General features: G+C 31.9%; 1 protein-coding gene across 1 annotated transcript in view; it reads left to right on the forward strand.

The window, feature by feature from the left end:
* Window positions 1-14,552, forward strand: part of LOC130901346 (monocarboxylate transporter 2-like) — a 392,606-nt gene that overhangs the window by 207,765 nt on the left and 170,289 nt on the right. Inside the window, exon 3 of the mRNA XM_057812657.1 lies at window positions 4,079-4,313. Coding sequence (XP_057668640.1) covers window positions 4,079-4,313 — 235 coding nt within the window. The remainder of the gene's footprint in view (window positions 1-4,078; window positions 4,314-14,552) is intronic.

Raw genomic sequence — 14,552 nt, forward strand, 5'->3', positions numbered from 1 at the left:
CATGTAAATACCTCGAACAACGATATATAATAAGTTAATATAATAAACCGAGAATGTAGTCCAGTAAAAATATGGTATCACCTCATAACAATTCCATCAAAACACAAGGATTAACTAATTTCATAACCGCTGAATTCTAACTAATTATTGTGAATAATTTTTTTTATTGCACTTGACCATAATTTTAGTCCCAAGCGATACGTACATGAGTATTCGAAGACTCGGAATATATTAAAGTTAGTACACTGTGTTTAATTTTACCACATTCCTAATACGAAAATGATCAATATTTCGACAATGTAATCTGCCTTTCTTCAAAGCAGAAAACTGGTTAATGCCTCGCCGAATATTGAATTATAACTCCTCTGAAGAGCGTGATGACAATCGAAATTTACATGCCCAATGGCTCTCAATTGCAAGTAGAGGCTGTAACTATTGACTTTTGAAGTTATTACGTCTACGAGAAGGATGGAAGAGTTGGACATGAAAATTTGTGGATACTCCTAAAATTCGTTGTAACCATTTTGAATCAATGTTTTTCTCAAAAATTTATTTCAGATGATCGACTGGATCCATCAGTCAACGAGATGGATCGTGGTACAATTACAGAGTTGTTCGGTCGGATGATGATGGGATTCAACGTTGAGAAAACGATTGGTATGAGTGGGTTTGCGATAGATGGAGTGATAAACCGTGTGGAGAAAATTTTCTGGTTATGACGTCAAGGAACGGTAGATATGAATTCTCCACCTCCACCGTAAACCGTATTCAAGGATGTACTCCATTCAGATGGAGCATGAAGGAATCTGAAGTATCTCTTTCATTGGGCCGAATGACAAAAGTTGCCGGTAGAATTTTCCTTGGAATATGACGTAGGTGTTGGATGAACAATGTTTGATGAGCGAAAGGTAATCTGGAGCGATGGGGTGACTAATGTCTAAGATAGACAAAGTTTCATCGATGGGGATGTTGGTAAATAAGGAGTTAATACCAAAGCTGACACGAATATTCATATTCCAAAGAAATTTCTACTGGCAACTCAAAGGTGCTCTCATGGATTTCCCTCTCTCTCCCGTCATATCCAACATTTTCATGGACCATTTTGAAAATAAAGCACTATCCTCCTACCCTCTCCGATCAAGTTGTTGGCTACGATATGTTGACATTTGTCATAATATTTTCTGTATTACATTGCTTAGGTTAGGTTACAGCTTTTTCGTGAAATTGATCGCTGTCGATATAATCAATTCTCAATTTTTTGAAATCTTCCGTTCTCTAAATCATAACTCGGTTTGTATTAGTCTACAATCAAAAAAGGTTTATTTTTATTCTTTTGAGAACTACATTCAATCTTCTCAGTTTTTTGATCAAATATGAAGTTTTTGAGTTATTTCTCAAAAATAGATTGAAGATATGCTTTTATTGCAACAAAAATTCAAAATTTCAATCACGAATAAGTAAAAAAGTATTGATTTTCCAATAAAACGTCGCATTATTGTCAACATCTTTTAAGTCCTATTTTACAATTTATAAGGTTTTGATACAAATAGATTCAAAATATCCTTATTTAACACCCTTTAAAGCTCTTAACTATTTGGTTGAAGCGACATCTATAGGACAATCGCAAAACCTTCTATGTCGTTGCATCTCATGGAATCACTCAAAAGCATCTAAGTCTGCAATTTGCATTCGTTCGTTATTGTTCAAAATCTGCTTAGTTCCATATCATTAAATTTGGAGTTTAAATACAGTCGAACTACTACATATATAGGTGAAGCAGAGCATCTTCCTTATTACACTTATAGGGATTTGCAAAAATATTAAAAGAGCTATCCATATTCTTAAAGTAGGAAAATCAATAGTTAATTAATCTAACAGTTATTTCTTCTGTATAATGACTGTATATATGTATGACTGGATAATATTTTGACTTCTCATTGGTGTTTCCTACAAATGAGATTGTTTTGAAAAATTATCAGATGAGTATACAAATAATTTACCAACTGCCCTTATTTTTGAAACTTCATATGTCATAATTTGTTCTGCAGAGAGTTCATCCAAAAATAGCCTAAATTGGCGATTATCGAATGAAATTATTAGTATTTACTACCATATCAATGACACTCTTAAATCTAAGCTAAAAATAACCTCAACATGAATTTTAATTCATATTTTGTCTAGCTTTAACCATCATCATTGTACCGTTTAATCTCTTGGATTATGGCTAGGGCTTTAGGCGCCTACATATTCCTTTATTGGGGTGGATTATTCCCCATGTTCTTTTGTTATTGGTTCTTGTTGGCTCTGGCTTCATTTATCAGCTTTCTCCATTATTTTTTGTTCTTGAATTTGGCATTTATTTCTACAATTCTGATATCTTCTTGAAATTGGTTACTCCAGGTATTTCTTGGTCTGCCTCTTGACCGTAGATATATCTATTATGATACCCCCCTCACAATTTATGTAGGTTCCCTTCTCATGATGTGACATGCCCAATTTATTCTTTGTGCTTTCACATACCTCATTATATTTTCTCCTTCCAGTTTTTCTTCTATTTCTTCATTTTTCTTCAATCTCCTCTCTTCATCTCCTGTAACATGTGGTCCGAATATAGTTCCCAGTATTTTCAGGTATTCTTCTTCCTTTTTATTTATGACAGTTGTTTCCATGTAATCTGAGGAATTTTAATTCTAAAAAATCACACACACAAACACAAATTGAGATATAAGATATTTGTACTAAGTAGGATTTCCAGTTTCGCCTACAAACAGGAACTCAAAATGTTATACTCTCCGATAAACCAGATTTAGGAGCATCTTCAAACGTAGTAGTCAATGACGCGAGGTAGATCAAGACGTCAAAAATATCAACTTTATTTTAATAATTACTCAACTTCTTTGATAATACTGGAGTACTTAGTAAAAGGGGTCTAGGGACAGTATAACGCTATCTCATTCCAGATTGCAAACTACCCACTGAGAAAGAAGTAATGAAATAAACGCGGATTTTCCGTTAAATGTGAAAGGAATTGATGTGTCAAACGTTTTATGTAACGACAATAAAGTTGTAACTCTGGTGTCATCTTTTTCTGGAGAATTCCCGAAGGCCCACACTTTACGATAAGGCCAATGAAAAGTTCATCAACATTGATCGCTCCCATATTGTCGGAGATTATGATCGGCATATGGGAGGTGTAGATTGGATTGACAGTTTCATGGGAAGACATAAAATTTTGGTACAAAGTAAAAGATAGCAGATTTGGATGTTTTATCACTTATTAGACCTGACTTCGGTGAATTCTTGGCTGTTATATCGATAAGTAAGATAGACAAAAAACTGCAGTGACGAACAATTGTTTTCAGCATATTTTTGACTTAGGATCGATGAGATTTAAACCAAAAAACACAATGGATTAGCGCAACATGTCTCCGAATTGGCAGCAAGGTAGGATCAAATTCGCCACTTGCCGATTTTGGTAGAGAAAAGGGTTTGGTTCAGGTTTCTCAAATGTACTGGTGTATCTCAAACAATTTGGGAGAAATGCGGAGTACCGTTATGCTACAATCAACAAAATCATTGTTTTAGATTCATCCATACTACATAAGTAGATTTTCTTTCGGTTTAACTCAATGTTACAGTAATGTTACACACCCTAAAATATCCAATAAATAAAAAATAATAAATATTTTTCAATTTGTGATAAATATTTGATTTTCTGTTCCTTTATATCCCTAATTTTCCAGAGTAACTCAAAATTTTATAATTTGGGGCCACAATTAATATGATTTCAATAGGAAAGAGATCTAAAATCAAGACAAACTACCATGAAAACTTGAAAAAGCTAAGCAGTAAAAAGTGAAAGAATTTTAGTTTTAATTCTTCTGATAATGTTAAAGAGTTAAACGTTAAGAAAATAAAATAAAAGAAATGTAAAATGGAAAATTAACCTAGGAGCTGAAGAAGTTACAAAAGAAAAGCTATTTTATTGTGTTACTAGAGAGATGTTGATATTGAATATTCAAATGTTTAATACGTATTTGTATTACTTTCTGATGTGGGGTGTTCAATATTTTTCCAGATGGCGTTATTGAAAGTGAATAACAGCAATAATCATCTGAATCAAATGATGGATGGACCAAGTTGGTCTAGTCCTTCGGCAAGCCCTTCACCACCACCTCCTCCTCTACCCCCACCGGTAGCAACTCGCTGGGCACGAACTGAGCAGGTTATCAATGATCCATGTCCGCATTGTAGAGGCCGACTAGCATCGCTTCCAACTAGAACAACTTCTCTTAGTAGTTATAGTTGCAAAGGTAAGTACTAAAATATACTTTTATTTTGATAAATGCGATTTCAAAGGATATAATTTTCAATATAACTGAATGGATTACTATATAATGAATAATATTAATAAATAGAATAAGATTTGGCATTCTGAACATAAATATGAGGAGATATACGTAAGATGTGCTGAATTATGATCTAATTATAAGTGGATCACTAAATAGACTTATGTTACTGAATCAAACACTAAAAATAAGAAATGTTTATTAAAATAATAATATGAGTTTGAACGAGGATGTGTATTATTTGGAATGTTTTCGGATATTACGTCTTACTCCCAAAAGAAATCTTCATTATTCTAGACAAAGATTGAAAATCCTCAGATCTTTCAATTTTTATTTTAATCGAGGTGTTTTCTAAAAAAAAAACAACAAAATTGTCACCCTTTTATCTCCTTGACAGCTTTGACAGCTATCCCTTCAAATTTTTTATAATAAGGGGAGTCGTGCCATACTTCGTTGAAAAGAGTTTGAACAGCTGAAATGTATCATTTTTAAATTTTGGATGAAACAATTGATTGATAAAAATTAATAAAAAATGATATATCACATTAATTCTTCGAAATTAAAGGGACTAAACAAATTATCCCAGAGAAAATTTGATCTACTACAGAAAATGCTGGAAATATGCTCCATTCACTTCCTGGCAAAAATAAATCATTTCTTTCGTGTCCTTCCCAACCTTGTTTATGGTCCGAATATCATTTCTACAACTTTCTTCCAATATTATAAACGACATATAGCAGCTCACATACACTTTGGAGTTAACCCTATAGGTGAAAATCTAGAGGAGTTCCATATGATGATCTTAGTAGCCATCTACGATATCCAATCCATGTTCTCAGATAAAAATTATTTGAATAATTTCGAACTCGGCGTAATGAGATGAAGCTAAATTCAGCTGAAAAATAATATCCTGAGTGAATTGGCCTTGATGATTTCCAACTACATCATTATTTGAACGAACAATTTGTATCTGTAACAGGTTAAGATAGACTTCTTCCATTAAACCTCTCGTCTATATAATATATTCTCCTAGTATAACTGCAAAACATTTAATTGAGTATGACACTCAAACAGTCGAAGGTTCTGGTCAGACCAATATCTGACGTTTTATGGATGTACATAACCATTTAAATATAATTTAGCTTCATTGGAGAAACAAATATGTCTTAGTAATTTTGATCTAGTGAATCTTATTATCCATAGTTCCATACTATCAATTCGTGTGCCGTTTTCACTTTATTTGAATGAACTTTTTGTTTTCTTAAAATGTTGAAAACGGTTATATGACTTACTTTAGATGCTTTAGCAACATTTCTACTTGAACTGCATGAATTTATTAGAAATTAAGACAAAACATTCCCTTTGTTTTTCATTAGAATTCTTTTTTCAATGATCTCGTATCTTGATTTCGAGCGAACCAGTATCAAATTTTGTGGTATACGTAGTGATGCAGATCAATTGGACGATCTGAAAAACTCTCCTTGAATATTTTCATAGCTTCATGGTAGTTACGGGCCGCTTCACTAAATATTAAAATTGCTAAACTGTGAGGCTGTACCATTTTCATTTTTGTGGATAAAAAAATCACCAAATTGCAATTGTTGAACTCCATTATTATTAACAACCAATTATAGAAAAATGCTTGGGCTTGAGCTATCAAAACCTGATATACACCATCTAGGAAAGTGTTCTAGCCAGGGTGTATAAATTATTAAGTCGGAAAAAATGAAACGGTACAAGCGTTAAATGATGAAAATTAAATAATTTTTGTAAGATCAAGATAGATCCAAATTTAAAGCTAAACCTCATTTTGTCTTGTTATTCACAAATGGTGAATCTTAAACCAATAAATTGTTATTAACAAAGAAATATTTGAGATTAAAGCAAAGTATAATACATTTGTTAACTGTGGTTTTCATTTCCATCGAAGTATCGCACGAACCACTTTGATATTTAAAAAATCTGAGGGGCTAGCTGTCAAGGGCAGGAGGTAAATTTAATAAAAATCCTAATTAAAAATTGACACGTTCGAGGATTTTTCACCTTTTTGTAAAATAACGGAGATTCCTGAGGGGAAAAGATTTAATACCCGCATCCGTATAATAATATAAGACAATAAAAAGGATTATGAGCAAGATTAATAAAAACAAAGTACATGCATTGTTGTGACAAACATGAAAATTTGAGGGAATTGACAATTATAAATTGGAAAAAATTGAATGAGTCTGTGAATATTGAAATAATATTCAACCGAGTACGAAGATAGTGTTCATGATCGCGATTTTTAAAGGTTTTTATTCATTTGAAACCATGAAGTAGTTCATATGTGTTAAATACATGAAAATACATATCCATTGAAACTTCAAGTGTTCCATCTCGCAAGATTTCCGAAAATTTCCCAAGTCGAAAATTATGCTAGCTTACCCAAGTAGAAAACAGAGATCTTAACCATCAAGATGCATTTTGATTTTTGGAAATGAAATGGTTTTCCAAGAGTTCCAGCAGTTTCTATGTACGCCTGTAACGTAAATTGGCTTTCGGCGTCGAAAGAGATTAACTTGGAAATAGTGGTTCCAGGGAAAAAATGACCTGCGACGTTTTTTTAAGAAAATTTTTTGTTCGAAATTTTTTGTTTGGGCAGTTTTTTTCGAATTCCTCTCAGCTTTCGAGTTATTTGCGTTTCAAAATTTCTATTATAACGTAATGAACTACAATAACTATGTAATTTTCTCTTCCTTCAATATTGTTAAAACAGAGTTTCTAAAATCGTTCACTAATTTTGTGCATCAAAAATTTTGTAAATGGTATTATGATTTGTATTGGGAGGAGTGTATTAATATTTTTGTAGCATCTTGGTCTTAATCTAGATTATGAAGAAGATAGTTACATTCTGGCAAGATTTTTGTTATTTTTGTAGACAACGCGCACTCTTAACTAACTTATATTTTCTTCAAGTTCGCATGAATAATCATGAATTTAAACTAAAGCCTACACCTACTTCGTAGGACTTTATAATCGTACTTGTAACAACAAATATTATGCAATGCAAATATTATGTAGTGAAATTTCAATTTCCGTTAATTTAACCATAAAAATACATGGCAGAGGAAACTACGTGTTCGTTCAAGACTGGATTTGAGTTATTAATTCAATCAACAAATTTTGTTACTATGTGGTTATACAGCAAAGTGAAATAGAATGTTGAAGTATAAATTATTAAGAAGCTTGGTGTTGATTTTGGAAGAGAAAGTGAATATGTTTATATTGAAAATGTACACACAACTATAAAACAGCAAATTCCAATTACCGCTTCATGCTCTTGGTACCAATTAATATAGTGGCAGATTAAATATCAGCTCATAGGATTAAAAGACGATCTGAAATTAAAAATAGTGTGAGGAACACAACAGATATTCGGAAATTGGATTTATTTAAAATTTTATCTGGAAGAACTTCTGAGAGAAATAATCAAATTGAATTATCACTATAATGAAAGTACAACAAAACTTTGCTTTCGAATTTTATGTGATGAACTTTGAAGTGGTTGGTTAAGCGAACTCCGTAGAACAATGTGAAACGATAAAAGCTCTGCAGTAAATTGAAATGTTCCGCATTCTGTGATCTACTTCAACTGTAATATATATCTACAAAAAATATTAAAATTTCTTGAACTTGAGAAGCTAGTTTATGAATAAAATTCACGAGCAGCTTCTGTAGAATATTTTTTTACGCAAATATCTAAATACCGATTGTCCTATCAGGAGAGATCAGATTAATGTGAAATTTAATAAAATTCAAATGATGGGTTACATACATTAGTACCGTATTTGATGATATAAATGAAACACATTAATTTTGAGAAAGCTTTTGCACCATAGTTTCGTAATTTTAACAGAAGTATATTATCAAAATATCTGGAATGAGTTTCCAATTATTGATTTATAAAATGTGGCAGAGGGAAGTCAATAACATGATCCTAATAGGAGAATTTCACTATAGAATGAAGGTATAAGAATATTCATGAAATATCAAGTGGATGGAAAAACTGTGATTGATTATCAACACTTTTTGACCCCAATGTAGTGCGGGGAGGGAAGGGAAATTAGCTAATAGCCAACGACAATAATCATTACACATTTGGTTTCACGCTATAGAATAAGGAAACTTATATGAAAAATGCTGAGTTGTTTTAGTTCTTAGCTAGAGTCTAGTGGTTGATGGTTGGTTTAATAGCTGCTGAGGAGTCACACAGAAAAAGCATGAAAGACAAAAAGGTAATACTGACAATCTGCTACTACCATGAAGAATTTCCATAAATAAATCCTAACCATACTATTGCCGAAAAGCTGGGTGAAGTAATAATACCAACGCCTCAATTATCCCAGAAAGGGCTTGTACGATTTTTATAAATTTTGATGTGCAAAGATCTTGTAATAAGGGTTTCGAAAAGCGATGATTATACAGGGTGATCTATTTTAAATAACGAAGTTCATTATTTTCCAGGATAAAAGAAGTAAATACCACCATAATACCGGGCTTATAACATAAAACTCACTCTGTACTTGTGTGGGTATAAGGGTGTCATGTACACTGCAAGCAAAAAAATCTATTGTATTTCATTTTCTCACTTTGGCAGTGAGGATACTCAGTTTTACAGCTAATCTATTAATCCCAATCTCTTCAGGATTTCGGATGGGTTTAGCTGCCAAAGATTTTTACTTTTTATTTCTTGCTCTGGAGCTCCGTGGTTCTCCACTCTTCGAGAGAATCTGGATAGAGATTTAGTCCTCGCCATAGTAAAATCTGCACGTTGTATTATCTACTATACGTAGGGTCTTCAGCGCTATCGACTAAGGCAGCAATACCCGACACGAGTGTTGACAACGTTTTCACTTAGGTCGATACATTCAATAGATCTTGCAATAGGTGTATTCGAATCTCGTGCAGTAATAAAATTCTGAATTTACGTGATGGTTAAGGGTCATTTACCTTCCATCTAAACATTAGAAAGATGTGTTGCTGCATTCAAATGTTATTATAGACGTATTAAAGACGAGTGCGTTAAAGCCATCAATCATAGCAACATGACTATGTAAGATTGTAATTTAATAAAAGAATTAGCCATACATTGTGAAACAATATGCAGATAGTATAATTGCAATCTTCTGAGTCAACTGAATTCAAAAATTTCAGAATTAGTTCACGCCAAAAAACTTATGTTTCTCAAAATAACGTATCCTCGCACACAGCGCGAGAAAAAACAACGCAAGAATCGGTGAATTAAGTTAACTATTAACTAGAACTTGATTCTCTTTGATTGATGCTAAATTTGAAAATTTAGTCCAGTCCAGAGTTGACGTTTTCACCTTATAAGTTTGTATTCCTTTTGTGTCTTCAATGCTATTTTCTATTAAATATATAATTGCGGAATCTTTCCTTTTAGTGATTCCAGTAATTTATATCAATTTGAAAGATCGTGTTTTGGGACTACTTCTGTTAATTCCATTAGCGTTAATTCTTTATAAGGTTGGTCCAGCTTTTCTCCTTCAATTTTTCTTTTGCTAAAAATCTGATGGCGTTCAAATTGATATTAATTATTCACTTCATGCTAATATAGTTGTAGATTCTCCGACTAAGGCTGAAGGAGAATTTCCAGCCGAAGACTACTTACTTTCTAGTTCTAGTTAAATCGTTCTAATTCTTGTTATGCTATATTTGAGGGTTGTTGAAAAAATTTCACACCCTCCAATTTGTGAATGATCAGGTAATATGTGCAAACGAGAGAGATAACTTGAAATACATGGCACGCAAAATAAAGTAAGAATACGAAACTGGCACTACAAATGAACGTAGAAAAGACACAGTACTTATGTATAGGAGAGGATACAAACAACGGACAACTAGAAAAAAAAATATAACAAGAACTATAAATATCTGGGAATTACAAAGATGGGACAAAGATGGGACAGATGATAGAGAGACAATCATAGAATATATTGAGGCAAAGCAATTGATTTGGTACGGGAACGTTCAGAGTATGGGGGAGGAGGGATTCCAAAAAAAAAAATAATGAAGTGGATCTCACAGGAGAACAAAAAGAGAGGAAGACTAATATTATCATGGATGCAAGGAATGAGAGTACAGAATATGAATAAAATCTGAACGATAAGAACTGCAGCGACAGGGAAGAGTAGCAATTAGGCATCGGACAACGTCGTAGGACGTTTTGAACCCGATTTATGTATGTATGTTGATGTAGTTGACATTTTCCCCGACAAATGTAAATTTCCTTGATTAGCTCGTTTCGTAGAATTATAGAGTTATTATTTATTCAAAAGGGCAGAAGGAAATTTCATTTTATTTTTATGAATCATCCGTAGACAGTACATAGACAAGGAAAATGAAAAAGGATTTTCAATTTTTGTACTCTATTGCCCAATATAAAAATTTAAATTTCTCCTGAAGCGTTCTTTTTATCGAATTATAGGTTTTCTATTGGTGACTTAATTGGAAACTCTTCCAAAATCAAGATAGTTTCTAGTTTCCTCTAATTTCTGTTTATTAACCACTTGTCACAAGCGGCTTCTAAGTTTTCCGATGTAATGTGGATTTATTCATATCTTCCAACATTCACTCTACGTTTAAAATGAAAAAAAAATGATTTAGGTAAACTATATTGAGCTTCATACAAAGCCACTAATCACAAGCAATTCCATAAGACGCAACAAGAAGTTTTATCTCAAAGAATTTCTGCTAGACGTGCCAGAAAAACTTGTGTTTATGATAACGATGATGCTGTATGGTTTGATGAAAAAGACGTTGACGCAACTAATGTTTTTACCATTAACAAACCAAACGAGAACAAAGTGGCTGCTGTGCCAGTTATGAAAAAATGGATTTAAAGAAGTGTATTCAAAGTCCATGTTTTCAAGACCAGCTGTGACAAGAACGGGAGGAGAGGCAAAAAATCATGAAATTCGTGTGACGTAATTTATTTTAAGACGTTTAAGATAAATCTCTGTCGATATTATGAAAAAAAAACTAGAAAAAACTGACCAATTAGAAACTACTTTGATTATAATTTGTATTTTCCGAGAAAATACATTTTCTTAACGTAAATACAAATCGGAAGAGAGTGTGTATTGGTGTGTATCGAAATGAGAAATTTTTTTTGTATTATTGGAAAAGAATTAATTAAATTAACCAAAATGTGATTTCCTTGATCCCTTTGACCAAATGAATTGACGTGAATCTGAATCGACATCAATAGACGTCAATCATAAGATTGATCAATATTAAATGACAATAGAAGTCAATTGGCTTCAGTAGACGTCTATTCATGTCATTTTTCATTTCATGAACTAATTATTATGAGAATTGTCAAGAAACGATGAGGGCAAAATTATTAAATATATGAAACTATTGATATTTTCTTGCTTTATTTTCTATGCAAACTTAAGCTGGAACCTTATGGAAAACTTTTTTACTAGTGGTCTTATGAAAAAGAGTTATTCTTGATAAAAAGTTCTACATAGTCTAAAAGTTAAAATTCAATAATCAGATTACAATTTTTTGAAGCATTATATGAGGTTTGTTGAAAAAATTTGAATTTTGGGCAAGAATAAAGTAACTTTATTTTTCACAATTCAGAAAAATGTCATGAAGTTAAGTTGTGTTGATTCAAAAGTTATATTAAAATATGCAATTACAGCCATTTATTATCAAAATACAATACAGTAATCCAAACTTCGTAATAAAAAGTCGTAACCAATATTTTTTTGAAAAGTATGGTGTGGTTGTACAATAATAAATTAGGTGGACCTTTTATTCCATATTCCTTAAATGTCCCACAATACTTACAATTATTAGAAAATCGAGTAAGCGATTTTTTGCACGACCTTTACAAGAACGTATGACAATTTGGTTCCAACACGGCGGTGCTTCCATCCATAGGTACATTAAACGTTAGAGTACTTTTTCCAAAAGTCAAAATTTTTTGGCCTCCTAGGTCTGCTAATATAAATGTCCTTGACTTTTTAGGGGGTTACTCAAACAGCAGGTTTATCAGCGGGGACCATGGGACTATTTGATGAAGAAGTCCAGTTGGAGAGTTGTTTGTTTCTGTTCAATAAATATTCTTTGTATGGATTCTTTAATTTCTACAATAAATAATTATAATACATTCATTACGTATGTAAATTGCAAAGTTGTTCAAAAACAGTAATAAGTAGAAAGGTAAACATGTTTTTAACAGGTAAGAGAGATAATTTCATGCAGCCAAAATAATTAATACGGAAATTAGTAAATAATCACAAAACCTGAATTTTCATGATAAATGACTGTAATTGCATATTTAGATATAACTTTTAATTCAAAACAACTTTACTCAATAACATTTTTCTGAATTGTGAAAAATGAAGATACTTTACTCTTGCATAAATTTCAAATTTTGCGACAAACATCGTATATTGCTTAAAAAAATTATATATGATGGTTGCATTTCAACTTTTCGACTTTGCAGAACTTTTAATCAAGAGTAACTTTTTTCCATAAAACCACTAATAAAAAAGTTTTCCATATGATTCCAACTGAAGTAGACACACTGTATAAATTAAGAATTTTGTTAATAGTTACTGATTTCTAACAGTAAAAAATGCGCTATAGTATCTTGCGCCAAGAGTGCGACAACTGTTTACTTGTTTCAATTTGAAGAATCACAGAAACCAAAACGGAAAAACGAGGAAAAGAGCATTCAAAGAAGATTCATTTAGCATCGCATTACAGCTTCTAGATAGTTCAAGTCTACGCCATATCTCATTCAAACTGCTTTTTTTCTTCTCTAAGGTATCCTACGATATACTTTTTGTTACCCTCTCTAGAAAAAATACCAAAAATATACAATATACAATATACAATTAACCTAATTTCAGTTTTTTATTCATTTGAAAGCAAAACAAAGAACGTTTGATAAAGTATATTTAAAGTTTTAATGAAACGTTTGATATTACTATTGACCTTCCATTTCTCACCTCCAGTTATTTCCTGATCTTTTATTTGTATAAGACCGTGAACTGTTGGAAAGTCCATCGCCGTAATTCGATTATTAAAAGAAGATTACCAAAATTATACAAATGTTTCAGTTTATGTGAATACATTTCAGATTATAAAAACGAAATAAGTGTAATATGAACTATGGACATAACAGAAAACCAAGCAATTACCAAAATATGATCGGTACCATTTAAAAGGTAAATGATGATAATTAATCCGATTAATATCATGTAACATGTTCAGTGTCTAGAACGTGCCTAGCTTATATTAGGAGCGATTACTATTTCTATAGTTTAGTAGTTGTTTAATTTTTCCAACAATTATTATCGTATCAGCGATAATGTTTCAATAGACCTTCGAGCCGGCTAAGTTTGCGATTTACGATGAATAATTAATTTCGACCATGTTTCATTCAATTACGCAGCGTTTGTTCTTGTTACAATTATTCTCGTTCCAACTCTTTAACAGTCTTTGTTCTCTTTCAAGTAATTCGTTTAATAGTGCTTTGAGTGATTAAAAATGGGAATTTTCTCATATTTACCTCATTGCCGACCCTGTGTTACCGTTGTTGAGAACAGTTACTCGTTCAAACCAAATCAAATAACTTCCAGAGGATGTCACATGTACTTAAATCCAGAACTCTAAACACCAACTGCTTCAAAATATATGGTTCTAGAATTATTTAGATGTTGCGAATCCGACAATTATTATTCAAGTGAGAACAGCACAGGGTTAAAAATATTCTCTTAACTAATGGAATATTTCCGATATATAACTTAAGTTTCAAGATATTTCGTCAGGTACATATACATAATGATAATAATAACAAACTATCCTTACTCGACAAGATTCATACTTTGAGTTTGATGATAAGAACACTGTGTGCTATGATCAATATATCAGTCCAAATTTTTGAGAAAAAAAATGAAATCTCCCTTCCTATATAGAAATTTTACTAAATTTGTTAGAAAATGAGAGTGTTTGGACTCAAGCATAAATGCAAACAGCCTACCACCTACCACCATATATCAAAAAAATTTGAAACTTTCTTAAACATAGAAAAATCAGAAACTCTATAATTTAATAACTATCTATGACTTTAAAAGCTGTCTTATTAAAATAAATTATCTTTCCTCGTTTGGTACAGTCTTT

Source organism: Diorhabda carinulata, chromosome X, assembly GCF_026250575.1.
Source record: "Diorhabda carinulata isolate Delta chromosome X, icDioCari1.1, whole genome shotgun sequence".
In the NCBI taxonomy this organism is placed as follows: domain Eukaryota; kingdom Metazoa; phylum Arthropoda; class Insecta; order Coleoptera; family Chrysomelidae; genus Diorhabda; species Diorhabda carinulata.